At 40.1% G+C, this 21,337-nt stretch overlaps 2 protein-coding genes across 6 annotated transcripts; one reads left to right on the forward strand and one right to left on the reverse strand.

Annotated features, from left to right (window-relative positions):
• Window positions 1-1,428: 1,428 nt before the first annotated feature.
• On the forward strand, window positions 1,429-5,850 carry rgra (retinal G protein coupled receptor a). Its single transcript, XM_023293959.3, has 7 exons — window positions 1,429-1,775; window positions 2,068-2,224; window positions 2,683-2,804; window positions 3,669-3,822; window positions 3,938-4,055; window positions 5,331-5,444; window positions 5,681-5,850. The coding sequence occupies exons 1-7, from the start codon at window positions 1,697-1,699 to the stop codon at window positions 5,822-5,824; spliced, it is 888 nt and encodes a 295-aa protein (XP_023149727.1). The 5' UTR covers window positions 1,429-1,696; the 3' UTR covers window positions 5,825-5,850.
• On the reverse strand, window positions 2,493-21,336 carry LOC118469151 (uncharacterized). Of its 5 annotated transcripts, none has more exons than XM_055018929.1 (6): window positions 21,140-21,336; window positions 18,502-18,531; window positions 17,841-18,403; window positions 17,421-17,757; window positions 8,356-8,415; window positions 2,493-2,828 (listed from the first exon to the last, which is right to left on the reverse strand). In XM_055018929.1, the coding sequence occupies exons 3-6, from the start codon at window positions 18,401-18,403 to the stop codon at window positions 2,760-2,762; spliced, it is 1,029 nt and encodes a 342-aa protein (XP_054874904.1). In that variant the 5' UTR covers window positions 18,502-18,531; window positions 21,140-21,336; the 3' UTR covers window positions 2,493-2,759. The 5 variants fall into 5 exon arrangements, 3 of the variants coding, with proteins under 3 accessions (XP_054874904.1, XP_054874902.1, XP_054874905.1); XR_008604442.1 differs by lacking the exon at window positions 18,502-18,531 and adding an exon at window positions 15,040-15,105 and having other exon boundaries at window positions 2,752-2,828; window positions 21,140-21,303; XR_008604443.1 differs by lacking the exons at window positions 8,356-8,415; window positions 18,502-18,531 and adding an exon at window positions 15,040-15,105 and having other exon boundaries at window positions 21,140-21,304.
• Between the last annotated feature and the right edge of the window lies 1 nt (window position 21,337).

Genomic DNA, 21,337 nt, shown 5'->3' on the forward strand with positions numbered 1-21,337 from the left:
TGTATAAGCTGCAAAACATTGATGTACATAACGGCTTAAATCTAGAAATAGTGTGTGCTTATCTGCTGCCTGCTGATAAGAACATACAAGAAATGCATTTGTATGTATATTTTTAACCTTGTAGCCCCCAGATGTGACCTTGAATCTAACAGTGAGCGGCATCACATGGCAACAAAAACATGAAAATCTAAGAATGGGACTGTTACTGCTAAAGTGAATGAAGGAAATGTTTTGATGTTGCAGTTTGAGGTTTTGTTTTCCTGTTAAATGTCTGCTGATGTGACCAAACAAATTCAGCAAGGGGCAAAAGACCACATCACGGGAAAAGTTTCAAACTTTTCTGGTAATAAACAGACAAAAATCTAAAGGAAAACATCTAGGCTCATAGAGATATCCTAATTCTTGAATGAACAAGATCCATTCACAAGAGAGGAGGGAGGGAACAGTCAAATGTTAAAGGTCAAAGGTTTCTTCAATGCAACTGAGACATGGAACACCATTCTGTCTAAACACATTCCCTCATTTGGGGTTTTGATCATGTCAAGGTGGTGGAGCGCAGTAATGCCTTTTATATTAAGAAGAATTATGCAGAAGTCTTCACTTATTACAGCAAATGTCCAACAATTGCAAGTTACTATGGAAACCAGGCAGCCACACTAATGATGCTGTGCTGGTATAAGGAGGCTTTCGGAGAAATCCAGAACAGACCAACCTTACTGTCTCCTGTTGGTCCAGAATCTCCCTTAGGTTTTCAGTTTTTCAGTTTTGAGATCTGGTGACATGATTCACACTTTTTTCACACTGCCTGTAGTCATTACAGTCCTATTACCACACTTTAACTTGTTTTATGGCACTTATCCAGGTGGTTTTCTCTTGACTAGATCCTCGCTCGTGTTGTATCTACTCTCAGATGTGTGTCGCTTGGGATAAAAGCATGTGCTCAATGAAATGGTAGAATTGTATTAAACCATTAAGAGACTAGATGGAGCCACTGCCATCCTTGACCACTACTATCAGGATAGAAATGTTTCATTATAGCATAAAAGTGATCACAGAACTAATTTATGCTGATTTGCAGAGATGCTTCCCTCTAAGGAGACCCCAAAAATGCCACCTAAAAGCCCCCCACCCCATCACCACAGAGCCACTAGATCCCCTCACAGAGTGAAGTCAGACACACCTGCCCTCCCAACAGCACCTGAATCACAGCCATTGGCCCACAACGAACATGACTCCCCCCTGCTCCTCCCCGCCTCCCAGAGTGATGCTGACATACAGATCCACCTCAGATCCTCTGAGACTGACAGGAGGCTGCCGCTGACACCTGTTGTGTCTCCTTGAAGCCACGCGGGGCTTCAGCAGAACGTGTCGTCTCGTAGTTTAACACCAGCAGCCGCTGCATCCTCACCGGGAAACACAAAGGCTTGTTGTGTAACTAATTGAGGGCTTTATTGTTGCGGTGGGCAAATGCGCATTAAGGGTTACGGTTTGTGTGGTTACGTTCATTAAGACATTCCTGCGCGGATTGGGGCGACAGAGAGACAGCGGCTTTACATAATAAACTGCATGCTTTTCACGTGAAATGCCCCTTTAAAAGCGGGCTCCACGGCCACACTGAGGCACATCGTAAACGAGCGGACCCGAGAGGAGTGAAAAGTCCGACAGCTGCACTTTGTTGTGTCAAATCGGTGTCAGTATGGTGTCGTCGTACCCGTTACCGGAGGGCTTCTCCGAGTTCGACGTGTTTTCCCTGGGATCGTGTCTGCTGGTGGAGGGTGAGTGTTTTCGTTTTGTCTTGGAATCCAGCCAAATACTACGAGGGCTGCTGTGGCTGTGTGTTGCATTAACCTATGACAGGAGCTGTCGCCAGCACAGCGGTGTGGGAGGAACAGATGTTCCTCACGCTAGAAATGTGCAAATCAGCACCCACTTATAGAGCATAAACAAAAAAAAAAATGAATGCAATATTTGCAGAAGGCGCTTTTACGCAATGAGCGCACTGATTTCCATTCATCGCCGCAAGCTGTCTTCACCCAAGATGTTTGTGTTCTTTCTGCTCCACCAAAGGTCTGCTGGGCTTCTTCCTAAACGCGGTGACAATCGTTTCTTTCCTCAAAGTGAGAGAGCTCAGGACTCCCAGCAATTTCCTCGTGTTCAGTTTAGCGATGGCTGATATAGGCATCTGCATGAACGCCACGGTCGCCGCTTTCTCCAGCTTCCTGAGGTGAGTGATGTAACCAGCCCTTTCATAATGCACATCAAGGTCTGAGCAAATGCGGTTGAGCCAAATGAAATGTAACGAGAAAATAATGCCTAGCCACTTGTCTTTGAGATGAATAAGCTTTATCGAGCTGCAGAACCTAATCGATACAGGGAGGAAGAGTAGAGGCTGCACAGTGAAGGGGGAGCGCTCTGCTGATGTACAGCAGAGGATTTTCAGATTGCAATCACGAGATGAGAGGTGTTTCTCTCAGAATTCATCACTTCAGGGATTAAATCTACTATTATTTTTATTATTCACCTTTAAATATACATCCAAGTCTGAAACAAGCACCTCTGATTGTTGCTTGAAGGGGTTCTTACACCTTTATTACCAAATTTGCTCAAGAAAATAATGAGCTTCCTGTGAAGAGCTATTTTTATGCCCCTGTGCTCAGCTGTGCACACACCCTCTGCCTCCAGGTACTGGCCTTATGGCTCTGACGGATGCCAGACTCACGGTTTCCAGGGTTTCATGACAGCTCTCGCCAGCATCCACTTCATTGCCGCCATCGCCTGGGACAGATATCATCAGTACTGCACCAGTAAGTTGACACCTGCTGCAGCTCCTGCCCAGAAGGTAATGCACAGTGATGAAAAACAAAATGCATTTAGTTTCTCCTCCACTATAACGCAGACACACACACACGACCTGAAGAGCCTAACAAGCGAGCTGCTGTTTTTACATTTGTCACAGACTGCCCTGATCGTGGTGATAAATGATGACAAAATATTCTATTGAAGAAATAAACAGAGCTGCTGTTATAAGCAGCTGACACGGTGTATAAACTGCTACTAAAACCCCTTTCACTGAGAGAAAATTGCCCTGCTATTTTTAGGCATCTCTAATAGCAGGATACTCAGAAAGCAGGAAGTGACTCAATACTTGACCGGCTGGCAGTTCGTACATTATTTACACTTGCTATTAGAAGAAAAAAGATTAAGAACTGTATATAAAGATGGACAAACCCTCTGTGATGGGCGAACCAAAGAAATGGAAACTCCTATGATAGCATCTACCTTTAATTACATATAACTTTAAGTCAAGATACAATTTAAACCGATGGATTATAGAAAAACTAATTCACCGTACAGTTGTCTTGAATGGGAAAAGTAGCTATAGGGGACAAAAGTTTTTTGTATCATGGGGCAGACATGTATTAAACCTGCTGTAAAGTTGGACATTTTAACATGGGTATCTATGAAGATTGACTCACTTCGGAGCCAGTTTCAAGTGGCCATTCAAGGAACTGCAGTTTTTGGCACACATCTATCGCAGCTTGGTTTAAACATCTTAAAACAAACTGCTCTAATGGCACGGTTAAATATTAGTTGAAGAGTGGTGCCTCAGCACTGTACTCAAGCATGTTGGTGTTTAAAATAGTCTTGATGAATCTTGTTCTTGCCAGGGACAAAGCTGCAGTGGAGCAGCGCCATCACTCTGGCTGTGTTTGTCTGGCTTTTCACTGCCTTCTGGTCCGCCATGCCCCTCATCGGCTGGGGAGAGTACGACTACGAGCCCCTCAGGACTTGCTGCACTCTGGACTACAGCAAGGGAGACAGGTACTGTATACTCCTCACTGTGTAATCAAGAAAAACAGAGTATTTTGCGTCTTCTATCCTTCGCTTGAAGCTTTACCCTCATTTTAAAGCCTTTTGTTTATCTTTCTCCTCACAGAAACTATGTGTCCTACTTGATCCCAATGTCCATCTTCAACATGGCCATCCAGGTGTTTGTTGTCATGTCCTCTTACCAGGCCATTGCACAGAAATTCAAGAAGACCGGAAACCCCAGGGTAAGCACTATAAAGAAAATAGCCTTTAAAAGATAGCCACCCACTGCAGTTACATAGGATTTCAAATCCTATGCAGCTGGAGGCAGGTGCCTTCAGCAGGAGTTCTGTATTTTATGCATGTAAAGTAATACAGACAAACACGCTGAGATTTCAAATTCAACTCGGCATGGTAATTCTTTTTCCATGTCAACGCACGGATAGAGAGGATCAGCGTTGTTTCACTTGATCCGAGCCTAAATTTAATTATATGCATGATGCACTGAAATTTAGAATTCAATTTTAAAAGTCCAAGAAGCTGCCATTTTTAGTAACTGACCAGTTGTAACTAATGCATAAATCCTCACAAATATGCAGTATGTGCAAAGACTCTGCTTTCTTTGAAGTCACCCTTTCAGATAATCAGAGGGATTCTCCTTCTGCCAGCATAAACACAACTTCCTCTCATGGCCCTTATTCAGAATAACAACACAGACAGTGAAGAGGAGCACGAACGCCGTGACGTATATAGGTCATTGCTGCAGGGTGAATGGGTGCAGTAGCTGGTGTGCAGTGACAAACAATGTATCTGTGAATAGCAAGGGTCAATAGTGGAGTCCCGCAGGGGCTGAATCAGGTGGCCCCACTTTATGTTGCATAAGCCCATTACTCACAGTCATCTGAGTTGGCTGGAGACACTTTGATTACAAACACAGGAGAGACACCAGCCACTCCAGCAGAACAATGCAATTACGTAATAATCAAAAGGCTTATCGTCACACACTGGGTCTGTATGCCATAAAACTGTCTGGAAGTGTCTCACAACCTAAAATGGTGAGATTCTGTGCTAAATACTTAAAAACCTCTGGACCAAGATGCTATTTGTTACAAACTCATGCTGTGCAGTCAAATTGTGTTAGACATTCTAGTGAAAACATTTCAGTGTGGCATTTAAAGACATTAACAAACTAAAAGCTACTTAACAGGGGAAAAAACGGAAAACTTTAAACATCTCTCTTTTCCATGTGAGGTGTGAATAATGTCTACTTTGACCCTTGGATTACAGCCGCTTGACCCTTCACTCACTCACTGTTTCTGTTTTCAACATTAATGATCTTAACACACACTCTTTGTCTCCCAGACATTATTCCAGACATGTGACTTGCCTCCAAGCAGAAAACCTCATGACACAAGGCATTTTTGTCTCCCTCTTTTCTTATGGTTGACGGCTAATAATTTCTTTTCTGATCCTCTCTATTCCCCACTTTCCATTCCTTTTTTATCCTTCTTGCTCTGCAGTTCAACCCCAACACTCCTCTTAAGACTATGCTGCTCTGCTGGGGCCCCTATGGCATCCTGGCTTTCTACGCCGCTGTGGAAAATGCTAACCTGGTCTCACCTAAGCTCAGGATGGTAAGAACAAGCAATGCACAAATTAACACAAACACTGTCTAATATAATTACACTGTAATGCCACTATATTAATGCATTTATTTTGAAATTCAGATCCCATGACCCATATTTGCACCAGGTTTCTCAGATTTTTCTACAAAAACTATTGTTATCAGAATAATTTGAATTTGTAGATGATCCTATAAAAACTCTACACTTTCCATGAAATCTTGACATCCTTGTGTCCATCTCTGCAGATGGCTCCAATCCTGGCCAAGACTTCTCCCACCTTCAACGTCTTCTTGTACGCTTTGGGAAATGAGAACTACAGAGGAGGCATTTGGCAGTTCCTCACCGGGGAAAAGATTGATGTGCCTCAAATTGAGAATAAGTCCAAATAAACTAAGCATGCAATAATTACACACCATTCACTGTCCTGGTGGTTTCTCACAGGTAGCTAGATGTTGGTGTCTGTGCAAGTGTTGTGTTGAGCAGTGATTGCTTTTGCCCCATCCATACATCTGTCCTCCATTTACCCCTCATTGTTTCTGCAGTTATATTAGATATAGGACTGGCACACAACATCTTTCATACTGCTGAAAAACTAACAATATTAGAACAGTATGACAACATATATAACAGGTCCAAACAGACTCCTGAGAGCAGCTTTATTTCACTGTATCATATAGGAAATACAGCAAAACCTATAACTTGGCTACCTCTGTAAACAACATGCGACTTTAATTTTGAGTTCAGTTTAAGAATTGTTACTGTAGATTCGAGAGTGAAAAAAATTATAATAATCTTAAAAAAACAAGTAATTTAGGAAGCTTCAAATCAGATTTTGCACATTATAGCACATTCTGGCACTTAGTATAATGAGGAACAATTGAAAGAACATCAAACATTCATGTAGCACAACCTATACGCTAGTTGAAGCATTATATAAATAAATAGTCCTCTAGCCAACACCTATTGCCAGCTGCTTCGAGTGCCCTCAGTGGTTGCTTGCTTTTACCCTCTGCTCGAAGAAGTAAGGCCCTAAAACATTTAAATTCAACAAATAAATATTGACATTAACAGTTTGTGATAAGTCTGAGTCCGAGGAATAATCATGACTGCATTCTTCATTGATTACTGCCCCTGTTGATAAAATATAAAAGCGTGTACAAGCCACTGATATGTCACCATGCTCTGTGAGGTTTTGAGTGATCACTGTATCCAGGGTAGAACTGCATTAATCCTCAAAACAACAAGACCATTCTTCAATACACAGCCCTCACGACAAGTTAGAGATTAGCCAGTGGCTGTAGATTAACTGGACGTGCTTCTCGCCTCCAGATCGGCAAATGAAAAAAAGACACAAGTCTTCATGTCAATAAAACATCATTTAAATAAGAGAATTATTGCTGTTTACTTGATAGATATGCATTGGACTTGACGTTTAATTAGCCGTGGCTGTTCCTCAATGTTAGTAAATCCCTTCTATGACTGAGACACAATTTAATTAGAGGTTTGCATATCATGGAATAATGCTTCTTCACATATGATTTTGCCTGACAAACCTGACCTTATTAAGAGAGGAATACTTTTGACATTTCTTTCAATTGTATTGTCTATCCGTTAAACAATACACACAAACATAATGGTTATTATATAATCACAGTTGTTTCAGTAGGTTTCAAAAACCAATTAATCAACTCTTTTGGTAGCATTTTATTGTAAGATTTGATTTAGAATAAGAAATGTTGTCAACAAACAACCTACGAAATCAGACTTCTTGTGAGAGAAAAGGAAGACAGACACTTTTTAGACAAACGGGATGTTTTAACAGATTGCATTTCTACTTTATGTCACATACATGCAATTCATGGCATAATCCTCAGCAGCACAAACAGCACCATTCACACATGATTTTCACATGTAAATGGATGAGTAGTTTCAGTGTAAGTTCTTTAAAATCCTCAAGTATTAGATAGTGGTAAACATCTGGACGTGTGATGTTGAAGACAATGATCCTTTTCTGTAAAATATGATTTTATCTCTCTCTCTCTCTCTCTCTCTCTCTCTATATATATATATATATATATATATATATATATATATTAGATCGTTGTATTGTTTGTATTGTTATCGCTCTTTATGATCATTTTGTGTCAGTTGATTTAATGTTTATGATTTAGTGAAAGTAATCCTCTATAGACTGCTCAAAGAAATAATACCATACAGAGATCCTGCAATTATTGATGCACTAATAAAGGATTACAATTGTCTGGACTCCTTTTTGTCTTTTTTTTGTTGTTGTTTTAATTATGCTGTAAAAGCAGCTGGAGTTTAAAAATGTAATGCTTGAGAATATCCACAGACCTGTAACGGGTCACATGACAGCTATGAGTTTAGTGGTTGAAAGTAACTGCATACATTTGTTTGACAGTTTTAGTAACAAGCAACACTGAGCAATCAGATTGTTAATATAAAATGGACATTTATGGACAAATGAGAAATACAGAATGTGCTATTTAACTGTAAACCATTTACCAATTACCATTATTATAGATTAAGATAGCCAACTGTACTTAACGTTAACTTCAATTTTATCCCTGGCAACATTAATGTAATGAGTACATTAGTGTATCAACATTTTTAATCTGATAATACACTGTATGTGAAATGTGCCATTCTGCATAATGAGCACTTTATGGTTAATGCTAATACTGTGAATGCAGGACTTTTACCCATTTCAACACTGGTGTATTCAAGTTAAAGATCCACCAATGACTGTGTCTCAGTGGAATTACAGTGAAGTATGTGTTCAACCAGCATGATGAAGAGCTTGTAACATACAGTAGAAGCCCCAGTTGGTGTTTTTCTAAGCAGATTAATTGACGAAAGGCTGTCAGTGAAGCAAGTTGTTGCATAATTACGTACTAACCACACATGTGCAGTCCGTGTCATCAGCAGCCCTCTCAGTTATTCCAGCTAATTCAGTCATCTGCAGGACAAAATACAGATAAGACTTTTCAGGTGATGTAAAATGTGCTCGAAATAAGGATTATTTTTGCCACATGCATGAGCCCTGAACCGATTATGTTGCTTACAACCGGCATAAAGGTCTACCAGAACCTTAATGACGTATACATCAAAGTCCCCACACGCTGATGGACATATGGAGCTGTCATCTGGTGGGAAGAGTTACTTTGACCCCTCTTCCTAAACCGCTGCAGGCCTTTATCAACTGCCAACACGAATGGATTTTTAGTTTCAAAGAACATTATGCAAGAAATAATTAGAAAAAAATAAACTACATCAAAGTAAATTAGTAGTAAGCCCATCCAGTTCTATTCATCTGGACTTCTTGGTACTACAGTCTCTCCAGGGATCAAAGTATCAGAGCATCGTTGACTCGAGACAAAATAAGATGTGCTATAAGTCATATTTTTTAATTGAGAAAACTGAAAGCGATAAATAAGAAAATAGTTTATGTTTTGCCCATTTATATACAATATATTAAGATTTATGTTCTTATTGTCAAAAAATTTAACAACCAGAAACTTTTCAGAATACAAAAATATCTACTGATATAAAAAAAAGAGTTTATTACTAGCTAATATTACTATGTCGTCACAGATGATGTCCGCAGATTAATTATTTAAAGCTCACTCGCCAGAGATTTACATCAAATAACTGCTGGATTATGTTATACTTTGAATCCAAATGTCTGGCAGGAGAGCATGGTTAGCTTTTTTTTTTCATCAGCTTTCCCTCTCTTACAATCAAACATATTCAGGTACTTAGAGTTCACTGAGGATTATGTCTGGCCAACCAATGAAGTTTTCATATGGGCTTTTTGAGAGGATTACACTGCAATATGAGCACAAGTGCAGGAGGACGAGAGAACCAAAGGGAGTGTGGACTGTTCGAGAAAGAAAGAGAAGTTCTATGAATCAGCGTTCATTGAGCAATGAGGGAGAAGAACAAGCAAAAATAATCGGGGATCTCATGAGGACGGCTGTAGTACAGAATAATGTTTCTAACAGTCTCCAACTCCCAGTCAGCAAAAAGATGCACATTATGTGATTTGTATAGATTGCATTGTATGGAGTCTCCCTGCAGAATGTAGTAAATAAACTGTCAGTCTTCAATTAACTAATAACAATAAACACAATTTACAATATTTGTCAGTACCAGAGGAGAGAATAGTGGCAGATATAACTGAAAAAAAATCTATTAAAAATGAGCTTGTATGACTGTGTTGTATCTACATGCTTTGAGAGAAGAACCCAATAGGCTACTTACCTGAAGAAAACATACCATAAAACAATAACTAAATTTTAATAACTGGAGAAATGCCAGTTTATAACCCTATTAATGCTTACTGTAACAATACAAACCTGGAAAACGTGTGCTTGCAATGCTTCCGATTAGCAAGGAATTATCATTTATCTCATCTTATTCCATCTTATGTTGAGCAATGCAGTTATTGTCATCTATGCCTTCTCCATATCTGGTCTTATTTTCAAACATTTTTATGTGGCCTTGAGAATCCCTCTTGCTTCTCAGTGAGGTTGGAATAAAAACATTCTTCTCAACCTCAAGTGCGTAATATTGTCAAATCAGAGTCAATTTCTCCACTGTTGTCTGTGGTGGAAGCAGACGGTGATTCCAACACCTCGTGACTGACCTCAGGCCAGCCGGGCACAAAAAACGATGTGAAATATCAGTCTGCTGCCTCAGATGTGAAGCCGATTATATAACCCTGACACCACAAGACTGCACACGCACACACAAACACACACAGCCGCACACACACACGCTCCTGTCACAGGACAATCAATGGTAATGCTGAACACAGCTGCTCTTCTAATCAATTCACTGGATCGGAGAAGACACACTATCTGCACACGGAGTGATGGACGCATGATAGAAATAGACATGTGGCCACGCTGTGCTCACATCCAACCTCAAGACAGCAACAACACACACCTAACAAATGACAAATTAGACAAACACATTTGGTAGAAGAAAGTATTTTTACAGGATTAGTGTCACAGTGTAATCTGGATTAAAGTGGGACTGTGCGTCACTGCTCTTTAGAAATCGCTGTTTTAGATAATTAAACCACACACTTTGACCAGTATAGAGTGGACAATGCTGTGATCACTTCACACTGTTCACGCAAGGCTTACACTAACACAGACATGAAAACACACATCTAGCAGTGCTTATTTACCTTCCTGCTTACAGTAATCATCATTCTGTGGTGTTGAAAATGCTCTGCTGGTGGTGCTTTTGAGTCTGCCCTCGCACACAGAATGCTACTCACTAACACCTTTTGCTCACTTAAACTTAATGTGACAGACAGTATCTGTACAACTCTCTTCTTTTGTCAATTATGAAACTCCCCAGTCAGCACCAGCTACAGATATGCTTTGATTAAATGAATGGATTTCAAAAATGATGATGTTGCGTTGCGTCCACTCAGCTACATGGATCAATCAACTTTTTTTCTATTTTTACAATGCAATATACATGCAAGACCAAGTAAAGGATGTATATTTAATCTGTTATTGCTTTCTGCTTCCATCTGCACTGAGTCTTCATATGGCATGCTTATATAAACACATCTAGTGACTGTTCAGAGGCCTCACTCCTAACTGATGCAGTGTCTTCAATAAATACCACGTCAGCGTTAATAGGCTGTCAGTTACATAGATTTTCCAACCTTAAACAACATATCTCACTACTGCAGAGTAGGAATGCAAACTATATGAACTTTGATAGTCCTTGAATCTGTCTTCATTAGATGTCTGTCTTCTCCAAAGCAGCAGGTAATTTGATGCTATTTTATGCACAATACTGCACCATAATCCACAAAACTTATCTGATGGCCTTTGTGGATTTTTTGCAATGTCTGATAATGATCTAAAAGTCCATCAACCAGCGAGACTTAGAGTCTACATTTGTGCAGGTGTGCTGCTGTAACAAACACAATGACAATACTAATGCTGATGTTTGACAGATATAATTTTACAATCTTAATTTGCTAATTAGCATTAAGTACAACTGAGGCAGGAGCATTATTTTTTTTTACTCATATTTGGTGGCTAACTTGACCCACTGAAACTGCTCGTATTTGGATTTTACATGACATTCTGTGTGTAACAGCCCTTATATAGTGCAACATTTGATAATGTGGGTAACAGAGATAGGCCTCTGGTGGGTCTTTTTAAAGTATGCATTGATAATTACGAATCTGAAAGGACCACAAGGAGCTGTTCTTGGACCCCATTTCTTCAAAAATTACATGCTTCCTCTTTTTCAAATTCTCCAAGCCATGCTGATGACACCCACATTTACCAAACATTCTCACCAAATGTGTTCCAGTAGACTTATTGTCTGCATCTATAGAAAGAAAACAACTGGATGCAACATGACTTCCCCCAACTAAATAATGACAAGATTGAACTATTTTTTTTTTGTTAAAAAAAAACAAAAAAAACAAAAAAAAAACAGAAGGATGGTAATGAGTTGAGCACCCACGCTAATAATTTTGTAGTCATTTATGCACCTGAGTTTCAGTACATGAATGGTCTGAAATATATGCCTAAAATGAGAAACTCTGCATCTAAATAAGACTTAGAAAATCTCAGTCATGCTTTTATTTCTTGTAGGGTGGACTACTGCAGTGCTCTCTATACTGAGCTCAATAAACCAGGAAGATATAACAGATAACTCCAATTAAATCCATTCTTGCATTAGCTTCCAGTTAATTTTTTGAACTGAATTCCAGGCCTTAAATATTTTCTATAGGGCTCTCACTGACCAGGTCACAAAATACATCAGAGATATGTTTACTAAGTATAAGCCCTCAGATCTGCAGGCACTGGTCAGCTGGTAGTGTCCACAGTTCATAACAAGCATGGTTAAATGGCTTTTAGCTGAGATGTTGCCCACTGCTCCCAATAGAACTTAAATTTGTGGGCTTCTTTCTGTTGCACTGTTTTGTATCCCTGTTCTTCACACATGGCACAATATTTAACAAAATAAAAGGATATTAGATGAAAAACCTGTCTAAACTAAACTGCACAAAAACTTTTTGACTGCTTACAAGTAGTTTTGTACTCCCTGTCAGTCTTTAATTTTTTGTTGTTGTTTTAATGATGTGTGCCACAGTTCTTAATAACATGCCATGTGCTTCTTTAAATCTTCTTTTAATCTTTTGTTTTTATTGTAAAGCACTACATAAATCGCTTTGAATTGCCTTTGTCTGTAAAATGTGCCATAAACTTGCCTTGTCTTGCCACAACACCGAACAAACTCAAAATCTGATCTGATCGTGGAGCTTCATGAAAGGTCAAATGGTCACTGGAGTTATTGCAGTTCATTCTGAGGAAAACATGGCTGTGTATCGTAAATTAGTAACAATCCACCTAATATTTGCTGAGCTAGAAATAAAAATGTCAGACTCGTAGTGGTAGATTAAAGAGTTAGTGACCAAACTTCACAGCAAACCAGCTAGTAGCTGTTGAAATATTCCAATCTGGACCAAAGCACTGTCATTTATTTTCTTTCTTTCTTTCTTTCTTTCTTTACTGTCCTTCTGTCTTTTCTTTGTGTCTTTCCATTTCCCTTTAGCAATTACATTTAACAGGCAGTCTATAATCTCTTTCCAAACTTTTGATTACTTCCCTTCTGTCTTTTCTTCCTTTCACACCTCATGTATTTCCTTCTCTTCGGCTATCTTCAGGTTCTGTCCAAAAGTTCCCAAAACTAAGGGTGCAAGCTGTTCCCCCTTATTCACATTTTGCAATTTATTTACTTTAACCTGATATGAAATCAGAATGAATATCTTTTGCAAGTGTTTCGCCACTGAGGTTCTGCTGTATTTACTTAAGAAACTGATTTTAGAACACCTACCTCTGCAGACTGTAGCTGGAATGTAAACCATGTGGACTTTAATACACTGATAGTCTAGCAAGTAGCTTGTTGCAGTTTGTGAACGTTTGGTCCACCTCTGGTTCGAAACCATCCATTTACACATTTCAGTCTATTAAAAACAGCATAATATGGTAACCGTTTGGGCCCAGCAGGGCTATTTTTGGTGTTTATGCTGTGTGCATTTGGCTGCAGTGGCTTAGGATTTTGTATGGCTGCTAGAAATTAATACTTTGGCAACCGCTCAAGATTACATGGTGATCTTGAATCTCCTGAGCTACTTTCAAATCAGATCAGAGCAGAATCACTGGGAAAACAGCAAAAAATGTTGATCCCCTAACATAGTCAATCCAGTTATGAGGACAGTGCTAGACCCGAGAGGACACTGAACTGAAAAAAGAAAAAAAATTCTGAGGAAAAAAAAAAAAAAGAGGTGACTGATAATAAAACTAAACAAAATCTAGTAAGTGTATAACCTGACTGTGTTTGTTTATGTAACCTTTCCATATCTGCATGTGTGTTTATGTGTGTGTCCATGTGTGTGTGCGTCTCTTGGGTGAACCACAAGCCAACGCAGAGTTCCGGCCTTGATGACTCTGCTTAAGCTTCACTATATTCACTGAGGGAAATAAATGTGATTATCGGAGCTGTTCGCCTACTAATGTGACGTAACATTTCGTCTAAAAATAAAACAGAAAAATGTTGAGCCCCTTTTTGGTTGGATTCCTAACATTTATTAGCCGGATTTAACTTGTCTACGTCAAATAAAGCTCTGGGGGGAAAACAGCAGTGTGCATTTCTGTGATTTGTTTCAACGACTCTGAAATGAGCAGCACTTTTGGTGGCTTTAAAGTTTGATTCACTGTATTTAACTCGGGACTACTGAGTCAGTTTAGGTCCTCTAGGTCTGACAAGCAGCGTGTACACCGCTGCACTTGTCAAAATGTGCACACTTGATTCACCATCCTGCAGTAGCAAGAAAGCTTCAATTTTTTTGTATGTGGAGTGTTTACGTACTTCGCTGGTTCCAGAAACAAATTTGTGCTCTGTCTACATATTTATGTGCTATTGTTGAAACAGAATTCAGCTAGGATATTTATACATATTTATAGTACCGACTAAAAGAGACAATCAATCAGTCCTGAAATCTGCATGCAACAGCCACGTATAGATACTAAGCATGGACCTACCATCCTCCCTGCACTTTATTTGGCATTAAAAAGTACTTTTATTTAGAAGAAGTGATATCCTAAAGCAGATCTTTACCATTTTATAGCAACACACATAGACCTCCTAGAAGAAACTCAAATAACCTACAGATTTTACATGATTTTAGCATTCACATTTGCTGCCCCGTCAAACTCATGCTTTCTATGTTTTTATGGCTCACAGATTCTTTTAATCTCGTTCAGTTTCCACTCCATCACATCAGAAACATCACACACTAAACCTCATATTATCATCTGGTTTCCAGCTGGGAAACGATGGATGTGTGGGTCTCTCACCATTTTTGGTTATGTCTGAGTCAAGGCTTTTCATGCATGTTTTTTTTCTAGGGCAGGGAAATCTTCTGAATTTATAATGCTGTACTTTCTTGGCCAGGTAAGGTAAAGCCAGTCAGGTAAATCCAAATCATAAATAACACTGCAGGGTCCCAAACTTAATAGTTAAACTTACTTACCATCTTATTTCTCAACTGGAAAACACTTTGACTCAACAACACTTGTTTGAAATGCGCTGTTTAACCCTGTAAGACCCAAAAATAGAAAAAAATGAGCAAAAAATAAATAAAATAAACAAAAAATTATATATAGAAAAAATTTGCAAAAAAACCCTAAAAAATATAAATAATGATAATAATATATAAACCCAAATATAGAAGAAAATGAGCAAAACACACACACACACACACATATGTGTGTGTATATATATATATATATATATATATATATATATATATATATATATATATATATATATGTATATATGTATATATATGTATATATGTATATATATATATATATATATATATAGATATATATATATGTATATATATATATATATATATATATATATATATATATATATATATATATATTTGAGTAAAAATAATATAAATAGTATATTATTTTTAAAAAAACTGATGCTGTATTTCTGCAACAGTGGGTTTTACAGAGTTAAATACTAGTGTAAAATGCAGCATTACATACTCAAAAAGTGACCAAATTTAGTGATCATGCTGTCTAGTTTGAGTATATTTTATTCTGTCACAGTGACAAAACAAATTATTCTAAAGGCTGCTTAGTATGAATGTGTGCTGTGCAGTGGTGTGGATTTGGGACACAGCTATTGATTTCCTGTTAAACACCACTTACACTCTGGGGAAGGCCTCTGATAAAAACACATCAGCCATTAGATTGTGAAATATGAAGTGTCACAGACATTGAACATTTTTCCATCTTTTTCTAATCTAATAGCATTTTTTCAAGGTTTAAGCTTTTTGTATGTTTTTTGGCAGTTAAAATCAACCTTAAAATCAGTAGCCTCTACTCAGCCTATAACTGGATCATCAGCTGAACAATTTGGGCTGATAAATGAAGCCTGTTTAAAAGATACAGAATACTGACAGTGACATGTGGATAATATAATAATGTGAATTATGTTTTCAAAAGTAGGAGAAAATAAGCAAATTGGTTTGGAAATCATTAAAATAGTCCTTTAATGGTTATTCAGTGAAAATGTATGGGGATATGAGGACATCTACTGGCTGAACTTACAAAAACGAAGAGCAAATTAAGGAGAAATCTTTTGATTGGCTGTCTGACGTGGTTGAAAACTGAAACGTCAACAGACAAGTCTCAGTTTAATGAATTAGTAAAGATGTTTCTTTAGCAAGAAGAGAAGGTAACTTCCTCCTTCATCCCGATTATATTCATAAATATCAGTCATTATGACATTCTGTTGATCAGCAGTGAATCAGCAGGAAATCTACTCAGACATGGAGTAAAATATTTAGGGGTTCGCACAAAGGCTGGACGCCAATCTTCTCGGTGGGGGGAGGAGGGAAAAGCGGCGGGGGAATCGATCCCCGGCGACGGCAAAAGTTCGAAACGGCCGGTTCGGCGGCTCGGACGCAGCGGGACAAACGAAACGGCGAAAACAAAGCACATTAACGGGTACAGTACCGTCACGTGCGTGTAAATAGTACCGTTACCTGCGTGTAGTAGTACTGTTACATGCAGAGTATAAGCATGAACACTCTGTGTGTGTAGTAATGTACACTCTGTGTGTGTAGTAATGTACACTCTGTGTGTGTAGTAATGTACACTCTGTGTGTGTAGTAATGTACACTCTGTGTGTGTAGTAATGTACACTGTGTGTGTGTAGTAATGTACACTCTGTGTGTGTAGTAATGTACACTCTGTGTGTGTAGTAATGTACACTGTGTGTGTGTAGTAATGTACACTCTGTGTGTGTAGTAATGTACACTGTGTGTGTGTAGTAATGTACACTCTGTGTGTGTAGTAACGTACACTCTGTGTGTGTAGTAACGTACACTCTGTGTGTGTAGTAACGTACACTCTGTGTGTGTAGTAACGTACACTCTGTGTGTGTAGTAACGTACACTCTGTGTGTGTAGTAACGTACACTGTGTGTGTGTAGTAATGTACACTCTGTGTGTGTAGTAACGTACACTCTGTGTGTGTAGTAATGAACACTCTGTGTGTAATGTACACTCTGTGTGTGTAGTAATGTACACTCTGTGTGTGTAGTAATGTACACTCTGTGTGTGTAGTAATGTACACTCTGTGTGTGTAGTAATGAACACTCTGTGTGTGTAGTAATGTACACTCTGTGTGTGTGTAGTAATGTACACTCTGTGTGTGTAGTAATGAACACTCTGTGCGTGTACCTGTACCTGTACTCTGATTTATTTCCATAACTCTACTAACAGACTGTTTCCCTCCAGGAAGCTGTGGAGCATCAGAACCAGAACCAGACTGAAATCCTCAAGCACATGTCCTGTCTGCTGGTACAGGTACTCCACCCCGATGAGCTCACCTGAGACAAAGCATTCTTGGTTGAATCCATCTTTATGATGGATCCAAAGGTGGACGTGATCCTGGCCTTGTACTCCTCCAGCCGCATCAGGACGTCATACCCGTAGACCGTCAGCAGCCACTCCAGTGACGGCAGAGGGGGCATCTGGGGCGTTGGTGGAAACTGCCACCTCACGGAGCCCAAGGCCAGGAACTGCTCGCACACGCCGAGGTAGTGGATCGCTCTCCGCATCCAGGAGTCAGTGTGGGTCTCCCGCAGGGTGTTGCACAGCTGAGTGGCACTGTTGCCAAGAGTGCGGGACTTCAGCTGTGCAACCACCCTCAGGTCACAGGACAACCTGCAGCAACAAGCAGCAGCATCAGTCACAGTTTCATCCATTTCCAACACGCAGGCACACAGTGTGGTTAAACTGGCTCTTACCTGTACATGAGTATGGCAGGAAACTGGCAGCTGTAGGTGTGGGGCAGCTGCCTGATGATGCCCTGTGACCAGCCTACGACTTTCTTCGTACATCGACAGCACTCTAGGTACTCAGTGGCCATGAGAGACCAGCCATCGATGTCCAGGACCCTCCGGATGGTCATGGACCCGGTGCATGAAGGCTGGGGGCATGTCAGCTGCAGACGCCAGATCCTGTGTGGCAACAACTGGAACAGCCGACATGCGAAGAAGGGGTCGGGGGCGCGGGAGGCTGACTGTAGACCGGCTAGCAGGTTGACTGCATAGCCCACGTCGTTCTCCAGCAGCCAGTGGAAGGTCTGGCCCTGGTACCGGCCGAACTGGACCCTCCACCGGCTCAGCACCAGGATGGCGTTGGTGACGTCGCCACCCTCGGAGACGATGTGGGCCCGGGCCTCCTCCTCCACCTCCTGTGCAGGTCTGGCCCTGTAGCCGGCCTGCCGGGGCCCCAGAGCCTGTGCCTCCGGTGAGGCCTTTAGCAGAAGGGTTCCATTAGGGGCCCTTCTAAAAGTTGGATGTTCCATCTAAGCAGAGAAAATGAAAATGAGCAGAGAACTGCAGCAGCACTGGAAGATCACTGAGAACAGAAGATCGATGAAGGACACCAGTGAGGACAACTTACTGTTTATGAAGTTGAATCTGAGCTCAGTTCCTATAAAGAACAGAAAACTCTTCAACCAGTTTATCACACATCTATTCAGATTACTGACAACTTTACATATCAACACTCTCTAACTATATATATATATATATATATATATATATATATATATATATATATATATATATATATATATATATATATATATATATATATATATATATATATATATATATATATATATATATGGCAGTTCAGCTGATATCTCCTCAGAGGATCGAGGAACTCCGTGAGCACACAGCTGCAGATACCACCCTTCAGACACTCACTCGCTTTATCCAAAATGGATGGCCGAGACTGTGCAGTGTGCCAGAGGTGGTGAAACCATTTTTTGGATTTCGTGATCACCTGACTATCAACAATAATGTCATAATGAAAGCCAACAGAGCCGTCATTCCCACATCTTTACACACGGTCTACTTAAAGGTACTACACAAAGGACACCCAGGTGTTGAATCTTCAAAAAGAAGGGCAAGGGAGTGTATGTTCTGGCCGTCATTACATGTGGACATTGAAACCGACATTCAGACATGCAGTGTTTGTAACAGTCTGAAACCTCACCAGCAAAAAGAACCACTCAAACTACACACAGTGCCTGATCTACCCTGGTCTGTTGTCGCCACAGACATATTTGAATGGGACAGCCATCACTATCTTGTACTAGTTGACTCATATTCAGGCTGGTTTGAAGTAGACAAACTCAGCAACATATCATCCCTGTGTGTAATTGAAAAGTTGAAATGTCACTTCTTTGTGCATGGCATTCCACAAAAGTTGTACACAGACAATGGTATTCAATACACAAGTCAGTTGTTCCATGAATTTGCTAAAACATGGGATTTCATACATGTGACGAGCAGCCCAGAATACCCACAGTCCAATGGCCTCAGCGAGAGAGCTGTGAGAAGTGCAAAGAGACTGTTGGAAACATCAAAGAGAGATGGAACAGACTTCTACATGAACCTGTTAAATATCCGGAACATGCCCCGCGACAAAATACTAGGTTCACCTGCTCAAAGACTTTTGTCAAGAATGACCCGGACAACTTTACCCATCTGCAAGCAGTCGTTGAGACCAGCAGCTAAAGAAACAAACTGTGTAAAAGCACAACTAACAAAAAAGTGCAAAGCTCAGAAAAGCTACTGTGACAAATCCAGCAAGCCGCTTGCACCTTTAACACCAAACCAGGTGGTGAGACTTCAAACAGTCAAAGGACATGAAAAAACAGGCTTTGTCAAAAGAAAGTGTAATGAACCACGTTCATACATGATAGAGTCTGATGGAGCAGAATACAGACGAAATCACCGCCATATTCTGCCAGTGATGGAGCCACAGCTTTCCAAGTCCATCGTACAGACTAATGAACCAGAACTGTCACAACAAATACCTGAACAAACACAAACACAAGTGACTGAAAACACTGAACTTACAGAACATGTGTTGAAAGAACAGTGTGAGACACAAATGAACTCTGTAAAGACTCCCAGTAAAGTGTCACAGAAGTGTACTGAAACACAGAACAAAGATCCTGTTCGGGCCAACAATACTTTGTATGTCACTAGATCTGGCAGAGTCTCTAAGCCAAATACAAGGTATCTCAATTAGATGTGGCATATGATGAATAAGAAGTTAAGTTTGCAGGAGACAAAGGTTAATGTGTATCATTCTGGTGTTATGGTTATATATTGAGTAGTGCATTGCTGCTTTAGTGAGAAAACAGTGTGTTCTGTTTAACATTTGAGTACAAGCTGGAAAAGCCAAGATATTGCTTTGTTACTGACATTGTGCCATGTCATATTTGTATTATTTGGTTGAAGACCAAATCTAAAAAAGAGGGATGTAGACAGTTGCATAGTTAATACTATTTTGGTTACTGAGTGTTGCCGTACTCAGAGCAAGTCTCACGAGATGTGTATAACGTGATCTGTGTGTGTATTCAATAGTGATGGACTTATCAGCATGTTCTCTCTGTGAGCTCCATGTTAATGTTAATAAACCCGAGGTTAAACATTCATTCGGGCTCTCCTGTGAATGAATCTAACATGTAAACATGTTACTGCTTACTTATTACAGTCATAAAGCCTCACATAAAGCTGTTTAATGTAGAGAATGAACATCCCAGCATGAATGCTAGCCAGCCACCACAACACATGGAGAACACGATATGATGCTAAGCTAATAACACATGATGAAAACTGCACATCAGTTTCTGACACGAAGTCACCACTTTTCCACAATTATTTTGACATGTCCAGTTAAAAAACACACTATAGGGGGCGCCCGTATAGCTCAACGGGCTAAGCGGGCGACCCACGTCCTGGGGATGGTCCCCAACACAGCGGCCCGGGCTCGATTCCCGCCCGCGGCCCCTTGCTGCATGTCTTTCCCCCACTCCTCTCCCCCTTCCTGTCTGTCTCTGACTGTGCTTACCAAAATAAAAGCCGAGAAAAGGCCAAAAAATAACAACAACAACAACAACAAAAAAAAAAAAAAGCATACTGACTCAGTGTGACGAAAGTCAGTCAAACTCGTGATTTTTAAAACACTTTTGCACAATACCTTCGTTAAAATGACAGAAAAAAGCTGCTGCGGTACTTACAGTAGATTCAGCGAAAGTAAACCTCGCCACAACGGTATTAAGGAAGTCCCGAGGCCATGGGACCTAGTTGGAACAACCGGTTTACCCTGTTGGTTGCCAAAAACTCGACAGTTGCGAATGGAACAAGCGAGCGGTGTGATTGGCCGAGCGTTCGTGGCATTCGGAACAAGCAGGAAGCGGTTCGCACAGTGCCATGAC

The sequence above is a fragment of the Amphiprion ocellaris genome, chromosome 16, assembly GCF_022539595.1.
Source record: "Amphiprion ocellaris isolate individual 3 ecotype Okinawa chromosome 16, ASM2253959v1, whole genome shotgun sequence".
NCBI classification, from domain to species: domain Eukaryota; kingdom Metazoa; phylum Chordata; class Actinopteri; family Pomacentridae; genus Amphiprion; species Amphiprion ocellaris.

Bases quoted from the DNA above. Each gene is read 5' to 3' on its own strand.
- LOC118469151 (XM_055018929.1), bottom strand. From the start codon at position 18,403: ATGGAACATCCAACTTTTAGAAGGGCCCCTAATGGAACCCTTCTGCTA. The intron at 17,758-17,840 runs GTAAGAGCCAGT...TTGTTGCTGCAG, and splicing joins CCTGCCATACTCATGTACAG to GTTGTCCTGTGACCTGAGGG. The intron at 2,829-8,355 runs GTTAGTACGTAA...CCTTCTGGGCAG, and splicing joins ACACGGACTGCACATGTGTG to GAGCTGCAGCAGGTGTCAAC.
- rgra (XM_023293959.3), top strand. From the start codon at position 1,697: ATGGTGTCGTCGTACCCGTTACCGGAGGGCTTCTCCGAGTTCGACGTG. The intron at 4,056-5,330 runs GTAAGCACTATA...CTTGCTCTGCAG, and splicing joins AGAAGACCGGAAACCCCAGG to TTCAACCCCAACACTCCTCT. The intron at 5,445-5,680 runs GTAAGAACAAGC...CCATCTCTGCAG, and splicing joins TCTCACCTAAGCTCAGGATG to ATGGCTCCAATCCTGGCCAA.